Below are 18664 nucleotides of genomic sequence, written 5' to 3' on the forward strand. Positions count from 1 at the left end.
ATGATTTGATATATATTTATGTTGTTTAATGTTCAGAATTGTGTAGGTATGTCTTTCCTCAAACATCTTTTTTGTGGTGAAAACATTCAAAACCCTTTCTTCTAGCATTTTTGAAATCTATAGTAGAGTATCATTATCTGGAGTTATCTTATTATGCAGTAGAATGTTTGTTTTATTTTAAAAATTTAAAATATTAAAAAAAGATTTATTTATTTCTTTGAAGGGGAGAATGAGAGAGAGAAAAAGGAGATCTTCTATCTGTTACTTCACTGCCCAGATGGCCGCAATGGCTGGAGCTGCTCAGGCCAAAGCCAGGAGTCCTGATCTCCATCTGGGCCTCCGATGTGGGTGGCAGGGGCCCAAGTGTACCTAAGTCCTCATCCACTGCTTTGCCATGTGTATTAGCAGGGATCAGGATTGGAAGTGGAGCAGCCAGAGCTCCAACTGGTGCTCTAATATGGGATACCTTGAGATGGGATTGTGGCATCCCAGGCAGCAGCTTAGTTTGCTATGCTACAACAGCCCCTAAAATTTGTTTTTTTACAGATACTTCCCCATAAGTTTATATGCTTAAGATAAAAATGTAAAAATCTACAAAAGCAACACTGAGTTTATGTATTCTTAAAGGGTATCAATGATATCACTCATTATTTTGAAACTTAAAAATATAGCCTATATTTCACCTTACTTTAATTTGAGTTTCAAGATTTCAGTCAGTTTAAGTATTGTCAAGTGGCTCTGATAATGTGGTAGAAGCTCAGCAACAAAAGAGGACCAAGAATGTTTGCACTGGGATTTGAAAATCTGCTAAGTAGCCTGTTAGGCTGGACAGACAGAACTTATGAAATCAGCCCACCGGGACCACCTTGAAGTGGCCTTAAAACTGAGGAGTGAAGTCACTTGTGTCCCTTGTGTTTCCAAAGGATTGCATGTGGTCTCCTTTGGGAGTCTGTTGGTTCATTGCAAAGGGAAAATCGCTGCATTTTTCAAGATGTAATTTCTCCTTTGGTTTTCCAAATGAATGCAATTTTCTTCCATCTTATCTATCATAGCAGTTGGGAACATATATACTTGCAAGTAGAATTCTGTCTTGTTCATCTGGGCATTTAAGGTTGGATCAAAAGACATTTTCCTAATGTCAGTATCAGGTCAGCAGACTCTATGATGTTCTGCATAGCCTGATGGCAGCCCTCTGAACCATGGCATGCACTCCCAGGGGCTGCTCAGCACATCCCGTTGTTTTTACAGTTTTGTGATTGTGTGTGTGTGTAGTGTGTGTATAGTGTTTTTGAATTTTTAATGATTTCCTTCAAATTTAAGGTGCTGACATTCAAATGCTTTTCTTTTTATTCTTACAGTGTTTTCACAAATGGAAGATTATTTATCCCACCTATGAAAATTATTATCCCCAAATTCAGTCTGTCAGATTGGAATAGCGTGCTGGCCACGATTGGAGAGAAGGTCTTTCCTCTGGGAGGCGTTCGGAAGTAAGGAGACTCTCTTGTAGAACAGGGGTGGTGGCAGCTTGCTTTTTTACTTTTCTATGAGGATTTTCTGACTTGACCAGCAAGCTCTAGAGTGATTTGTTATAAACTCTGATTTTCATTCTTCAAATTAGCCAATATTTTCTGTCTTTGTACTGTACTTGTTTTTAACCAGTTTCACTAATTACTCAGCAAACTACCAACGTTTGCCGTGTACCATGTGTAGTGATTACAGTGCCCCCAGAACTGTTGTGGGACCAGCAGTTGCAGCTGGGATCAGGAAGGCCCCCAACTGTTCTGCAGCAGTGGGAGGAACCATATGAGGGAGGCTCTGTGTGAAGGGAAATGAATTCTGGGCAGTGGCATGCATGTAGAAGGCGGGAAGTGGATTCCATGGGCCAGCGGGCATGCATGCAGGAGTCAGCACAGTCTGGTGGCTGCAATGTGGGCTTCAGGGTCAAAACTGGAGCCAAATCCTTTCTGCCCACCATGTGCACCTGTGTCACCCTGGGTCCATTCTTAACTTCTTGATGCTTTTTTCCTCATCTGGAAAATTGGAAATAGCAATAAAACCTATTTCCAAGAGCCCTACTATGTGTGTAGTATTCAACATTGTACTTGAATATAGTGAGAGGTAAACATGGGTGGTGCTTATGGTCACGATAGAAGAGCCCAAGCAGTGGTGGCACACTGGGGGACTGTGGAACTGTGTCCTTCTACACTGTTGAGCATCATCAGAAGGGAGGCAGCGAGACCTGAGGCTGGGACTCAGCCTCCATGAAGTCTTTCAGGCCAGGCAAGGGATTGCTCCCTTGTAGCCACTGTGGCCCACTGTGTGGACGAGAGCGTGCTGTGACAGTCATGCTGATGGACGAAGGGAGATGAGAGAACCAAGGCAGGCAGCTGTGACTCTGACCAGGCTTTAGCTTTAAGGACATGAATAGGCTGGACGTGAAGGGACTAGGAAGAGATCTCATTCAAACAGAAACCAAAAGAGAGCAGAGACAGCTCTATATGAGACACAGAGCAATACCTATAAAAAGAGACAAAAGAAGATCATTATTTGCTAGCAGGGTCAATCCATCGAGAAGATCTTTCAGTTACAGAGGCACCCAGCACTGGGCCAGGTATGTTGATCTACAAGGCGAATACAAACAGCACTGAGGGAAGAAGTAGACACAAGACTTCTTGATGTTATATTTTTTTAAAAAGACGGTCTCCCTGCAGGAGACTCCAGTACACCACTTTCAACAATGGACAAATCATTCAGGCAGAATGGACCTGAATTGTGCCTTGGACCTGATGGACCCAGTGGCCAGGCATAGAAGAGCCCATGAAGGAACAGCAGAAGACACACGGGTCCACTCATAGGACAAAGAGGACCAAAAAGAAGCCTGAACAAATTCAGTAGGATTGAAATCCCAGTATGTATGCCTTGTATTATGATGGGATAACGCTAGAAATCCTTAATGGGGAAGCTGGAAAATTCACAAATAAGTGGAAATTAAATAACACACTCCTCAACAACCAGTGAGTCAAGAAAGAAACTAAAAAGGAAGTAAAAATCTGGAGGCACGTGAAAATAGAAACACCACATACCAAAATTTACGGCGTGGAACAAAAGCTGTTTAAAGAAAGAAACTCACAGTGAGAAAAAGGCAAGATTTCAAACAAGGAACCCAACTATATACCTCAAAGAACTTGCAAAAGACCAAACTAAGCCAAAAGTTAGCATAAGGAAGGGAATAATAAAGATTATAGCAGAAATAAGCAAAATAGAGACTAGAGAAACAAGAGAATGTATCACTGAAACTGAGATTCAAGATTTTTTTTTTACTTTTAAAGATAAATTTATTTATTAGAGAGGCAGACCTTTATAACAGGTGCTTGCAGTTTGACTGTTTTGAAAAGATTAAGTTGTAAACGTTTATTACAAATTAGAAATGGAATTCTTAAAAATCTCAACTTGAGTAGAATCAGTTTAAACGTCTTTAAACGTATATTAAGGAAAAGTCAGGCTTAAGAAAACCCCACATTTGTAATTTTGGGTAATTACCCAAAAGAGACACCTTTAGCCCCACAGTGCTAACACAGACAGTTCTGGCTTCCTGGTCGACCCACAGAGAGCACGCAGCTCGCTGCTCGGCCGTATTTTCCGGATGGTGCAGGAGAGGAGGGGCCTTCCTCTGCTCCACTGTTCAGCACAGAGCGCGCGGCCCCAGCTGCCCTTGGGGTTACTGTCACTGCCCTGTGCCCGATGGTGCCTGGGCTCCTGCGTCACGGCTGAACCAAGTGGCTGCTGAGTGCCGGTCTCCCTCTGTCCGCTCACCTGAGTGTGATGCAGTCAGGGTCAGCCCCACGTGAGTCTGTCTCTTGTTGGCCCTTCTGTCCTGCTCTCCTGCACCCTGCTGGCCCACATACCCACCGCTGCTCCCTATGATGCTGTGGTTCACCCAATAGGGTCTGTGCACTCTGTGAGGTGGGCACCTTTGCCTGCACAGGTCCGGTGTGGATGGGCCTGGTCCTTGGGTGCCCCCGTGGGTCCTTCCTTCTTCCTCTTTTTTTTTTTTTTGACAGGCAGAGTGGATAGTGAGAGAGAGAGAGAGAGAGAGAGAAAGGTCTTCCTTTTTGCCGTTGGTTCACCCTCCAATGGCCACTGCGGCCGGTGCATCGCGCCTGATCCGAAGTCAGGAGTCAGGTGCTTCTCCTGGTCTCCCATGCGGGTGCAGGGCCCAAGCACTTGGGCTATCCTCCACTGTCTTCCCGGGCCATAGCAGAGAGCTTGCCTGGAAGAGGGGCAACCAGGATAGACTCCGGTGCCCCGACCGGGACTAGAACCCGGTGTGCCGGCGCCACAAGGCGGAGGATTAGCCTGTTGAGCCACGGCGCTGGCTTCCTTCTTCCTCTTGTCACTGAGGGAGGACCCTGCTTCTCCAGCTCCACATCTGAGTTATATATTTTTAAAAAGATAAAATTCACGAAAGCTTAGCTAGATTAACCAAGAAACAAAAGAGATGACTCAAATATATAAACTTACAAATGAAAGAGGAGGCACTAACTACAGCGGAGTCCACAGAAGTACAGAGGCTAACAAGAGACACTTAGGAGCAGTGAATTGGACCACCCGAAAGACAGCAGCCCTGCAATCATTCACCTTACTGAGGAGAATCAGGAGAGAGAAAACCTAAATGGATGGAAAGTAAGGAAATGGCATCCACAACCCAAGGTCTCCTAATAGGATACAAACTTTCAACAGATTAGGGTTAGAAAGAATACACTTCAACATAAAAAAGGCATGTGACAAGCTCATAGCTAACGTCGCATTCAAAGTTAAAAGGCTGAAAGCTTTCCATCTAAGGTCAGGAACTAGACCAGGATGTCCACCCTCACTATTTCTGTTGAACATAGTCCTGGAAGTCCTAGCCAGAGCATTTAGGCAAGAAAAATAAATAAAAGACATCCAGATTGGAAAGAAAGAAGTAAAATTATTTCTGTTTGCAGATGACATGATCTTATACATAGAAAAATCCTACAGATACACCAAAAAATGGCTAGAAATAATAAACAAATTCAGTGAAGTTTCTGGATACGGAATCAGCATATAAAATCAGTTGGATTTTTCTAACATTAACAGTGAACTCTGAATAATGGCCAACATATGTATATGAAAATGTGTCAACATCACGAATTGTGAGGGGAATCCAAGTCCAAACCACAATGAGATATCCCTTCACTCCTGATAGGATGGCTGTTATCAAAAAGACAATGACGCAACAAGTGTTGGCTAGCATGGGTATAAAAGTGAGCCCTCTGCACTGTTGGGGGGCATGTAGACAGTTACTGTCGTGGTGGAGAGGGTGTGGAGACTTTTCAGAAGGTTATACCAGTCTGCGTGCACAGCAGAAAGAAAGGAACTCAAGGTCTGAAAATGACATCTGCACTGCAGGACTATTCACGACAGCCGTGTGGAAACAGCCCAGTGTCTACTCACGGGTGTGTGGGTAAGGAGGTTGAGTTCTAGACACACAGTGGAGTATTTATTCAGCTATAAAAACAAAATCCTGCTTCACACCAAATGAAATAACTCAAAGAAAAGTAGTGCATGATCTCATTTTTATGTGGAATCTGAAAAAAGAGTTCGTAGAACCAGCGAGTGAACTGGTGGCTGCTACAGTCAGAGGGTGGAAAATGGGGAGATGTCAAATTCTGGGGATTTCATATACAGCTTAGTGAGTGCACTTAACTGTAGTGTAGATTTCAATTTTGCACCCAGAGTAGATCTTAAATGTGCTTAGAACAATAGCAACAAAACGGTAATGAGGTGAGCTGGTAAATGCGTTACCTAACCTGAATGCTGTCATCATTCCACAGGGTATATGTATATCAAGTCATCATGTTGCAGACCTTAAAAGTACACAGTTTTGTCTGTCAATTATACCTCAATGCAGCTGGGAGGGAAAGCTAGCCAGGGAATTGGTGAATGGGTAAACCCCATGCTGGTCTGCAGGTGTGTGGGAGATTGAAAGGCTGGGTGGGAGGGCAGGGAGAGGGGACTCCCCAGGATTCTGACCTGAGGGACTGTACATGTGGGGGTTCTTTTCTGGGGTGGGGCATCCGATAAAGGGGCAGGTTAGGTGTGGAGAATGAGCTGAAGTCAACTCTGACTTGCCCGTGGGACCAGTAAGGCTGGGCTGGGGCTGAAGGCTGCAGTTTTAGATTGGGGTTAACTCAGTGGTCAGGGTAGCTGTGTGTGTGTGAGAGTCCCTCCCAGGAATGGTCCTAAAGCAGGTGCACAGTTCAGGTGCCTGCAGTGTCTTCTGTCAGCTCCTTGTCACCTCATGCCAGTGTAGCCAGGTCATAAGGCAAAAACATGCACTTGTATAGAATAGTCATCCTTCCCTAATCAGTTTTTTTTTTTTTTGGACAGGCAGAGTTAGAGAGAGAGAGAGAAAGGTCTTCCTTCCGTTGGTTCACCCCCCAAACCCTAATCAGTTCTTTTCAGGTCTCTTCCCTAGCTACAGGTGAGGGTTCAAGGGTCCTATGAGAGGAGCCCTGTTCTGCTTTGCCCAGGTGCCTGGAGAATCTCTCCTGGCTCCAGTTTGTACCTCCTTTCTGGTCTTGATGCGTGGACCTGGTTTCTGTGTCTCTCCCAGGCCTCTGTAAGTTTGTGCCTCACGTGCATGACTTGGGTTTGACCCCCTAGCCCTTGAGGCTGCTTTTTGACTTCTTCTTGGCACCTTGTTGTGCAGTATGGAGTGCCTTGCCCTTTCTGTTCTCAGTCCTGGATCCTGGAACCAGTTTGGGACGGAGTTGTTGAAGTTTGAAGGAGCAGTTGGAAAGGGAGACGATGAAGGAGAGTGCGAGCTCCAGGGTGGAGGTGGGGAAGCCAGACAGGGAAGCTCCCAGCGCGACAGCGATGTTGTGGGAGGGAGAGCTGGGCAGCACTCTCTGGACCACACTTAGTACTCTGTGTGGGCCAGGCTCCAGTGAAGGGGAGAAGAGAGGAGGGGTGCAGGTGGATGTGGAGGAAGAGCCGGGGAGATCCAGGAAGTACAGGGCCTTAGCTTGAGGTGGTCTGAGGGCAAACGCGCGTCTTCCCATGGGAGAGGCCTTGGCACATCCATCCCCTGAGAGAAGAGGGTGGGAGGATGGGGCAGATGGAAGAGGGTAGGTGGGAGGCTGTGGGAGGCTGGCACCTGCCTGTGACACAGAGGTGCTGTGAGGTTGGTGCAGGGAGGAAATGTGAGGAGAGAAGGAAGGTGAGCAGCTGAATGCCTGGGGGTTCCTGCGAAACAGGAACGAGAGTTGTTGCCCGAGAGCTGGGGAGTCAGTGGGGTGGTCAGAAGGACTCGGGTGGGGAGGGCTGCTGAGCTGGGCTGAGGGAGCCGTTGGCCGGCACAGGAGCAGAGGGCAGCTGTCCCCCGGCCATGATTGGGTGTGGGAAAGAACCAGCAGGGGACAAGAAGGCTTGAGGTGAGGCAGCTGGAAGCAGAGCTGGTTGGTTGTAAGCCACAGCAGCTGGTTAAGGCTGTAGTAAACCTGGTCTGCCTGTTAGGGTGAGTCTGAGGGAGGTGTGGTGAGAAGGGGAGTGAGAGTGCTAGAAGCCAGGGCGGCATAGCCAGGGAGGCTAAGGCAGCCGTGCTGGGAGCCCTTGTGGTGATGACTGGGTCCATAGAGGAAGCTCAGGGAAGGTGGGAATCTCAGAGCAGTAAGAGGTTGTGGTGTGGGTGGGGCTGAGCGTCAGGTGGACCACATTTGTGCTTGGCGACCGGCCCTGATGATGGTTGTTGGGGTGGAAGAGCAAAACCTTTATCTTGTTCCTTCTTTTGTCCATGGCCTCTCCCTCAGGGGAAAATTAAAACATAAAGTTGTGATTTACAATCAACAGTTGGGGTAGCATGGGACAGTGTTGAAGTGAGAGAACTGGGAGGGTCCTGCAGGGAGCCCAGGTGAGAGTTGTGATCCTAATGATGAAAACCGGTGGGTGCACTTGTGAGGAAGACATAAACTGTCACGGCCTGGGTAACAGTGTGCGTGCAAGCAGACCCCAGCATTCCAGAGAAGGCAGAGCTTGTGTGAAAGTCAGTACTGAAATCATCCAAAGGAGTCTGGGGTAGAGTTCCAGATGTTTCTTTGCAAAGTAGAGCAGTTCAGAGTGGCTGGACCTGTCTCCATTTCTGGGGGAAACAGGCATCTGTAGGGTGGTGGTGGTGAAAGAGAAGGAGTCCCCGCGTGTAGGCCGTACTCGGGGAAATATTGGAGGGAAGAGGATGTTCCAGCAGCACTCAAACCAGTTCTTTGTGGCTGAATTTAGAAAAGTGCAGAGCTCGGAAATGGCAGAAACGTTAGAGGGAACAAACACTAGCTGGAACAACTGATATAAAAATCACCCAACAGCTTTTTTGCCAACGTCCGTTACCTTTGAATGGCAGCTGAGAAATCATTCCTGTTTCTCTGTGTTTATCATGCCTTAGATAATGCTAATGTGACTCGGTGGAGATTTCCATTACATTTCTGTTAAGGCTACTTAGGTGAGGATACGAAGGTCTCTTATTTATTTACTTTTTGAAAGAGTGACAGAGAAACAGAGACAGAGATCTTCCATGTGCTGATTCACTCCTCAAATGCCCACAATCTCTTGGGTTGGGCCAGGCTGAAGCCAAGGAGCCCAGAACTCCATCTGGTTCTTCCACAGAAGTAGCAGAAACACAAGCGCTCGGTCCACATCTTTTCCAGGTGCATTAGTAGAGAGCTGGATTTGAAGCAGCGCAGCCAGGACTTGAAGCAGCTCTCCAATGTGGGACACCAGCACTGCAAGCAGAGGCTTACCTGGCTGGGTCACATTGCTGGCCCTGAATGGCAGCCTTTAGCCCATGCTAAGGAGTTTGGATTTCGAGTGTGAAGTGAATCCACTGGAGGGCACTGAGGCGGGCGTATCATGACCTGGGGTAGGATGGGGCAGTGTTGAAGTGGGAGACCCGGGAGGTTCCTGCAGGGAGCCCAGGTGAGAGACCTTGGTGACTTGGTCCAAGGTGGTCAGATTCTGCGTCTTGTTTAGAGGTCTACATGCTAGAACTTACCTGGGGTGGGCATTTGATGTAGCAGTAAGGACATCACTTGGAACAACTGTTTCCTACTCCCCCCCCCATTTTTTTTTCCATATCCAGGTACCTAGATTCTAGTCGTGGCCCCACTTCCAAATCCAGCTTCCTTCTAAGGCACATCTTGCGAGGCAGTGGTTGTGGCTCAAATACTTGGGTTCCTGCCACCTACATGGGAAACCTGGATTGAATTCCAGGATTCTGGCTTCAGCCTGGCCCAGCCCCAGTTGTTTTTGGCACTTGGGTAGATGGAAAAATCTCTCTCTCCCCTCTCTCCTCATTTTAGATAAAAATAAATGAATACAAATAAAGAAAAAATAGATTACTGACTTCTGTGTGGAATATGGGGGTGGGAGAGAATGAGGGAGGGAGAGAGGGAGCAAGGGGAGAGGGTCAAGGGAGAGTCCCAGCCCTGTGGGCAGAGTAGGTAGTGACTGCTGGTGCATTCCTTGTGGTGGAGGACATGGAAGGGGACCAGGTGTGGGGTAGTTGAGAATGAATTTTGGGGTGAGTCCAAAGTGGAGATGAAACCAGGTCATCTGTGAGTGTAAGGATCTGGATCCGTCGGTGGAACAAGACAGTGTTTAGAGTCATGTGCTGTGCTGGGCATGACAGAGGGGGTGTTAGAGGGAGGGAAGGCTGAGGCCCCAGGTACAGTCTCGTAACTGACTATTCCTTCAGCCTTGGGCCATTATTTGTGGGTTTGCCTCTAATTCCTGCCATCTTTTAAAGCTTGGGGCTGTTTCTGATACACTCCTGCTTTTGAATCTCTTAATAGTGGGGAAACAGGCTGAACTACCCACCGCGTCCTGAGTGGGCTGTGAGTCTAGGATTCAGGGTGCCCAGCTAGACCTGCACGCAGCTGAAATTCAGGTGTATCAGCCAGCTTCCATGTGTTCCTAGAAAAGTCTTTATGTTTCAAAATGTTTTTAAGGCAGACTCTGTATTTTTTGAAAACAGTGCAATTCTCTATTGTTAAGCAAAGTACTTAGAGGAATGTAGAAATATTTATGTTCAGTTATATATCTCAATCCGTAAAGTTCATAGGAAGTCACTTAATGATTGACATTTGTAGAATGCTTTCCAGTTTAAGAACCAATCTCATGAATGGTTGTTTCATATGGTCCTCTCATTTTCTGAGATAGGCGATAATACAAAGATCTCATGTTAGTGTTTACAGTGCAAGACACTTTGTATGTATTAATGATCTCCCTTGAAGTTCATGTTCTCATTCATTTCCACGAAATTCCCACTTCAGTAAAACTGCAGCTCTCTGGAGGTGACACGATTCACATTTGCTAGGGTGTATCCCGACATGACCTGCAGGCTCTTATGTTTATACTGATGTACATGTCATGTGAACATCACGTGGACTCACATTTCATATGCACTAATATATAATCTGAACATGATGTTCAGACTCACATGTCCATGTCCACACAAGTGGACTCACCCATTTATGTTAATTCTGGGGTCATGCAAACTTGATATTTTATTTATACTAACATGTAATCTGAACATGATATGCAGACTCACATGTCCAAGTCACGTGAACAGGGACCACAGGCTCACATTTAAAGTATTCCAGCATGTGATCTGCCCACGATGCACGGGCTGACATGCTCGTGTTCACGTATGTGTAGCTTTCCTTGTCTAGAGCACCCTCCTTGCTTTGTACAGCCAGTGAGGTTCCTTTGACCCTTCACTGCCCTGGTCACTTCAGGAGTGGACTTTGTTCCTCTCCTGGAGGACAGTGAGGCCAGGGTGTGTTGAGATGCATCTAAGGGGAGCATGCTCCTGTTGCCTGTGCAGCAGCTGGGGGTTTTGGCCCGTTGTATTTGCACCCCAGGTGGCACCTCCTGTACCCTACATTGGGGTATCTAAAGTCCCATCATTTGCTTGTTTTGTCTCATCTCTGAGTGAAAAGAACATTTAACTTCCTGAAAATGAACAAACAGCCATAAAACCCGGTAACACTGTCCTCATGAGCCTTCTCCGGCATGAAGGGAAACCCGAAGCTTTGGGTTCTGCTGGGACTCCTGTGGGTGTTCTCCCGTTACAGCACTGCTGGCGCCTCGTCTCTTCCACCCATCTCCTCCTCACCAAGCCATCTGTGCTGCTTATTCCCAGGAGGGAAAGAAGCGGACTCGCGTCCGATGTTGCTGCATCACCAGGGCTTGCTGACCTCCCCCCAAGCCTGTCTGCCTGTTCCTTGGCCTCTCTCCCTCCCCAGCAGCCCCTAGCAGCTGGTATGATGGAGAACTTGCGTTCTGGGTGCTTACGGATATGTTTTCACCAACCTCATTTTTTTTTAAAGATGATATCAGTTTTGCCAATGTGTTTGCCGGCCTTGGCCTCACACGACCCTTGCAGCACCTGCTGGGTTTGCCTTTCTTTGTGGGGGATGAATACATATATTTATCATAATCTTCACATTTAAAGGACAGTTTTACCAGCTCCAAAGTTCTGTTCTTTGGGATTTTGAAAATATCACCCGTTGTTTTCTACCTTTAATGCTGTTGTTGGGAAGTCTGAGGTCAGACTGTCTCTGTGTCTGGGGTCTGCTGTCTCCGTGGAGCCTCTGGAATGCTCTTGTTGTGTTCTTGGATGTCACCCTGTGTCAGAGAGGAGCTTCCTGTAGCCTCTCTTTGCCATCTGTGGACTCCTAATCTGAGGCCCTCCTTTAATTTTGTGAATTTCGCCTTTATTTTTTATACATATTTCCTTCTTTCCACTTTTATGTGAACTTATTTTGTGGATTCTTCTTCTCTAGATGTTGGCCCTTCTTATCTTCTTATTTTTTAGCTTGCTTCTGTCTATTTGCCTTCTTCCTTCTCTCCCTGTCTTTCTTCCTCCCTTCTGTATTCTTTCTCCCTCCCTCCCTCCCTTCCCCCACCCGTGTGTGTGTGTGTGTGTGTGTTCTGTCGCCATGGTGACAAACCGGTCCTCAGCAGCCAGATTACCCTTGCTGAACACTCCCATCCACTCTGTGTGGAAATCTTCAGTCATTCGGGATAAACCGACGACGAAGTCCTCTCCTGTCAGCCCGAGGTTCTTCATAAACTGCCTCGACTTGCTCGTTCACCTGCTCTGTCTGCAGTTTACCCTCAGTGACCTCAGCCCCCACGCTCTGGCTCTCTGCCCAAGCCCCTCCTCGTCCCTGATGACTGTGTCCCCTTCCTTTTCTTTTTAACTTTTATTTAATGAATATAAATTTCCAAAGTACAGCTTATGGATTACAATGGATTCCCCCCCCCCCCATAACTTCCCTCCCACCCGCAACCCTCCCCTTTCCCTCTCCCTCTCCTCTTCCATTCACATCAAGATTCATTTTCAATTCTCTTTATATACAGAAGATCAATTAGGTATACATTAAGTAAAGATTTCAACAGTTTGCACCCACACAGAAACACAAAGTGAAACATACTGTTTGAGTACTAGTTATAGCATTAAATCAAAATGTACAGCACATTAAGGACAGAGATCCCACATGAGGAGCAAGTGCACAGCGACTCCTGTTGTTGACCCAACAAATTGCCACTCTAGTTTATGGTGCCAGTAACCACCCTAGGCTCCCGTCATGAGTTGCCAAGGCTATGGAAGCCTTCCGAGTTCGCCGACTCTGATCATATTTAGACAAGGTCATAGTCAAAGTGGAAGTTCTCTCTTCCCTTCAGAGAAAGGCACCTCCCTCTTTTTTTTTTAAGGGGAAGGGTTTATTGGGGAACACCAAATAGACAGGAAAGCTGATTCCAGCCAAGACTGGGAGAAAAGTCACTCATCTTTTGTAGGTAGAGGGGTTTGTCTGTAGAGAAATTTTGAACAATTATACAGCATTAAGTGAGGAAGAGGACCATCAGTACACACAGGTTGGGAGTAGAGCCATTGGTGGTAGAGTAGAGGTTATGATTACAAAGGAATGAGGCCCAATTGCACTAGACAGGGCCTAGAACAAAGGACAGAGTCGTTATTAGAGGAGCTAAGAAAGGTGCTGTCTAAGCTACAATTAAGTTTTCTGATTGAGAGGCAAATAGAACCTGACAGAAGGGGCTTGATAATAATCTGTTGGGCTTTAGGCCTTGTAAGTTAAGAGGCCCAGACCTATCTATCTCTTCACATGGGGTATATCCTAAGGGAGGTGTGAACCTCCTAGGGGAAGGCACCCTGTTGACTTTCATTACCCGGCTGGCCTTGGAGGAGAGCTGGTCAGTTAAAGGCAGGTGGCATCTCTAACAAGAAATTTACAGTTCTGCCTGCAATGTTGCTGACCCTACTTGGCTGTCCCCTCAGCTGCAGTGGTCACTTTGGAAGTTGGGCTGAGTGAAGGGCTTTTCAGCTAAGAGCCAATAAGATCTGTGGCTCTGACCTGGGCATCCTTCGACTCCAGGGCAGGTCCATTTCCAGTGATCCAACTCTTGGCAGAGCTGCCAGGGCTCTTCACAAGCTGACTTCTGCTGAAGCCCAGGCTTACCACATTGAAAGCCACAGCAGTAGACTGGCCTGTTGGGTCTCCTTGAGGGCAGATCACTGTACAGAACAGCCATTAATAGGCCTGCCACCCATTGCTTCTGATGCCTAGCTTTCTTTTCCTCCTGGTTTGTGTTAAAGCAGACCAGAGGATGCAAGTCAAGGGAGTGCTCGTGTCCCATCTCTAATCTTTGATGGCCTGAACTACAAGTCTATAGTCACAAGCATGTTCTGTAGTAGTTTTTCTAAGGTAGACAATGCCCATGAGGAAAATTATATTCTCACTTAAAAACTTTCTTTCCCTTTGGTCTGAAAGGGAGGTTTTTTTCTACTTACTGTTTACTTCACTGATGGCGAAGTAAATCTAGCTATGAAATTATACTTTAAGCTCTTGTTTTGGCTATGCTATTACAGAACAATGTTAGCCATCTCTTTTGTAAGGTCTAAAGATTAAATTGTGCATCCTACAGATTCCTCCATAATAGAATTAGTTTCCTACCTTGAGGAGAATAGAGAAATGAAAGAACAAGTTGGGCTTAGAATAGAGAAATGAGGGAGCAAGTCCTAGATCGCTTGCTGACAATAGCAGTATCACATGAAAACTTAGCAAACAGTTTCAACCATTAGATACCAAGTTAAGGAAACATTTACCAGAAGGTCCAATGCCTTCTATAAATTTTAAGAATCATGTATTTGGAAATACCTCTTAAATATCTAACATGGTATAGTTTGTTTAATCAGTAAACTTAAGCACAACCATATAAAATATTTTTAGTTACTTTCTACCAATAAGTTTAAAACATATGATACAGAGATTCAGGTCACATGAATTAAAATGTATCTTTGATTAATTTTAGCAGCTTAAATTTATGGACAATCTTATCTATAAGCCAATTAAAATAAACTCTTAATAAGATTTTCCCATGTGGACATACAATATGTACACACATATAACCTAACATTATAGACCAATATAGCAATTTTAATAATAGCTTTTAAAGTCTTTAAACTCTTTTTGTAGATTGCCAATTGATTTGAATTGCTTTTTGTTTTTAGTAACCTCAGTTAACCACACTTTCTCTCAGTTGGTACTGTTAATACATTATTGGCTTCCTCAGTTTACAGAGCCATCCCAAAATACTGAATACAATAGAAGTGGCTGGGAAAAGTCCATAGGAACCTATAGGAGGACAGTTAAACACAGAACCAACAAGGCTTTAGTTTTATGAGCAGCAAATCATATATAACTGTGGATGACAAAAGACTTTAAGTTGCCATGTTTAAATTATAAACTCATCAACCAACAAGAGGCACTTGCTTACTTCACAGTATTTTTGAAAGCACCTGTAGGATTTTACAAGTATTTAACCCTTTAGGCCTCTGGGGCTTTCTCATTAAGATAACTATCATGTCTAGTAACACAATTAAGATAACGTTTTAAATAAGGTAACACAAATTTTAGCCTGAGCCTTTTTCATTTCTGTTGGCATGGTATATCTTTTTCCAGCCTTTCACTTTCAGTCTGCGTGCATCTTTGTTGGAAAGATGTGTTTCTTGTAAGCATCAAATAAATGGGTTTTGTTCCTTAACCCAATCAGCCAATCTGTGTCTTTTAACTGGACAGTTTAGGCCATTAATGTTCAGTGTAACTATTGATAAGTAGTAACTTTGCCCTGCCATTTGCCAAAGATATTTCTAATATATATTTTGAGCTTCCTGTGATCTTTACCATCTTTCATATTGATGACCGTGTTTCTGTGTTTCTGTGTGTAACACATCTTTAAGCATCTTTTGCAGGGCAGGACGAGTGGCGACAAATTCTTTCAGTTTCTGTTTGCTATGAAAAGTCTTAATTTCACCTTCATTCACAAATGAGAGCTTTGCAGCATATAATATTCTGGGCTGGCAGTTTTTCTCTCTTAGTACCTGGGCTATGTCTTGCCATTCCCTTCTAGCCTGTAGGGTTTCTGATGAGAAGTCTGCTGTGAGTCTAATTGGAGATCCTCTGAGAGTAATCTGACGTTTCTCTCTTGCACATTTTAGAATCTTTTCTTTATGTTTCACTGTGGTGAGTTTGATTACAACGTGTCGTGGTGAGGATCTCTTTTGGTCATGTTTACTAGGGGTTCTATGAGCTTCCTATACTAGGATGTCTCTGTCCTTCTCCAAACCCGGGAAGTTCTCTGTTAGTATCTCACTAAAAAGGCCTTCTAATTCTTTCTCTCTCTCCATGCCTTCAGGAACTCCTAGAACCTGAATGTTGGGTTTTTTTAATAGTATCCTGTAGATTCCCAATGATATTTTTTAGAATTCTAATTTCCTCTTCTTTTCTTTGGTTTGGCTGTTTCCTTTCCTGTGCTCTGTCTTCTAAGTCTGATATTCTCTCTTCTGTTTCACTGACCCTGTTTTTAAGGCTCTCTAATGTGTTTGTCATTTGATCTATTGAATTCTTCATTTCATTTTGATTTCTCTTCACTATCACACTTTCCTGTTCTACTAGTTTCTGTGTTTCATTTTGATTCCTCCTTAATATTTCATTTTCATGAGAGATATTTTCTATCCTGTCCAGTAAGGAATTCCGTAGCTCAAGCATTTGTTTTTGAACACTTCTAATTGTTCTTATCATAAATTTTTTGAAATCTGTATCTTGCATTTCTTCCATCTCATCATCTTCATAATCTTGGCTTGGGGTGTCTTGTTCATTTGGGGGTGTCATAATGTCTTCCTGCATTTGTTACTTGGCATTGTGGAGATATTCTTTGGATTCTTCTTCCCTCGCTCTGGTGTTTTTTCTTGTTATACTATGACTGTATTAAGTGGACAGTCTGCTTTTGATGGAGCCTTGGAGGCTTGAGATGGGTGTGTCCTGAGAGCTGTTTGGTTCCTCAGGGTTAAGGGTGTGCCAAAGGTGACAGTCCCAGGTTAGGCTTGGTAAATCTCTCTCCCTTTTTTCTTTCTTTTTTCTTGATTCAAAAGGGAAGTAATTCCACACAGCTGAGTGGAATTGGAGGTAGTTAGCAGGCGAATGATATACCCACAGGAGCCAGAGATCGGAAGCTCTTTCCCAAGGACCACACAGGGAATCTGTGCTGCCCTCGGTGTGGGCTCCAATTCTCCTGCAGTCTCCCACTGGGTTGCCAAGGTTACCGAATTGTAGCATCTCTGGAGAGTGCTCACGTGAATTCCATGAGTTCTCTCCCCCACCATCTCTTTTTTCACAGTCTCAGTTCATTAGCACCACACATTCACTAGGTCCTAATCTCCTGTTATTTCACCCCCCCACCCCGCCCCGAGTCAGGTTTTTCTGCTTGACTGAGGTCCGGTGCAGTCCTGACTGAGGTCGCCCTGCTTATGATGTATGTCCAAAATGGCGCCTGCTCTTTGTCTTGCTCACCTTTGAGAGGTGAGTGGAGAGAGGAAAAACTCATGTCCGTATCGGTTACATTTTTTCCCCCTCTCTTCTAGTTAGCCAGGTGAACTTTTCCCCACAGGGTTTCAAGCCTCGTTCCCTCTAGTCTCCTCTTTTCGCTTGCCCGCTGGTGTCTCGGGCTATTGAGGTTCGGCTCACCTTTTGTTCCAGCTCTGGTGTGTTGATTCTGCCACTGGTGTCCTGAATCGTGGGCTCCCACGCTCTCCACGCAGGTCCACTGTGAACCACTAGTTCCGGAAGAGTTTCCTCTGCTGTTTCTTCCCCTACTCTTCCTTAACCTGCAGTATCTCCACTTTTATTAAGCTGTCTCTTCCCGGACTATCAGTGTGCTCCCTTCCTATTCCGCCATCTTGCTGCTCCCTCTTGACCTTCCTGTGTCCCCTTTCATGTCGTGCAGTCTCACCCACCCTCCCATCCCCACTGCAGATTCTGCTGTCTGCCAATCCTGCTGTTGAGTTTCATCTTTCTCCACTTGGGACTCCAGCACTTTGTTGTTTTCTTTGGATCTTTATGTTTATGGGGTTTTGTACAGTTCTTGACCATTTTATCAACATTTTTGTTTAATGCAATGCCTGCCTCAATATCTAATGCATAGGTGGTCAGCACTGACTTGAATACTTTCTTGAGAAATAAACAAGTGAATGAATATTTGTCCAACCTAATACTAAGTAAGAAGCGGGATGACATGAGGCTTTTGATGTGTATACAAAGTTGTGTGTTTGCTTGTATTTAAAGTGTTGTGATAACAATACAAGCCAATTTGTATTAATTTTAGCTGTTACTAAAATTAATTGAAGACTTACCAAGAGCTTAACATGTTCCTGAGAGACTATAAGCACGTTTATATAATTAAAAATACAATTTAATTTAAAAATCTAAGGACAGCAAGTCTAACTCTGGAATAGCAGGCCCCAGTAGGGTTCATTGGCTCCTTTGGGTTTTGCTTTTTTGTGAATTTGTTTTTCCAACAGTCCCCTCACCTGTCATGCCATATTCAGGATGCCAACAACCCACACTCGTCATGTTATGTAAGGATACCAACAGTCCATATGCTTGTCATGTTACATTCAAAAAACCAACAGTGCACATGCTCATCATGTCACACATGTCAGTTCAACAGTGCATATGCTCATTGTGTCACACACATGTCAGTTCAACACTCCTCATGCTCATCATGTCACACACATGTCAGTTCAACAGTACACCTGCTCATCACGTCACACACAGAATGCCAACACTCCTCATGCTCATCATGTCACACACATGTCAGTTCAACAGTACACCTGCTCATCATGTCACACACAGAATGCCAACACTCCTCATGCTCATCATGTCACACACATGTCAGTTCAACAGTATACCTGCTCATCATGTCACACACAGAATGCCAACACTCCTCATGCTCATCATGTCACACACATGTCAGTTCAACAGTACACCTGCTCATCATGTCACACACATGTCAGTTCAACAGTACACCTGCTCATCATGTCACACACATGTCAGTTCAACAGTACACCTGCTCATCACGTCACACACAGAATGCCAACACTCCTCATGCTCGTCATGTCACACACATGTCAGTTCAACAGTACACCTGCTCATCATGTCACACACAGAATGCCAACACTCCTCATGCTCATCATGTCACACACATGTCAGTTCAACAGTACACCTGCTCA

At 45.0% G+C, this 18664-nt stretch overlaps 1 protein-coding gene across 1 annotated transcript in view; it reads left to right on the plus strand.

The window, feature by feature from the left end:
• DCDC2C (doublecortin domain containing 2C) overlaps positions 1–18664 on the plus strand; it is a 90515-nt gene that overhangs the window by 22976 nt on the left and 48875 nt on the right. The window contains exon 4 of the mRNA XM_062210112.1: positions 1359–1487. Coding sequence (XP_062066096.1) covers positions 1359–1487 — 129 coding nt within the window. The remainder of the gene's footprint in view (positions 1–1358; positions 1488–18664) is intronic.

This window comes from Lepus europaeus, chromosome 13 (assembly GCF_033115175.1).
Source record: "Lepus europaeus isolate LE1 chromosome 13, mLepTim1.pri, whole genome shotgun sequence".
Classification (NCBI taxonomy): Eukaryota; Metazoa; Chordata; class Mammalia; order Lagomorpha; family Leporidae; genus Lepus; species Lepus europaeus.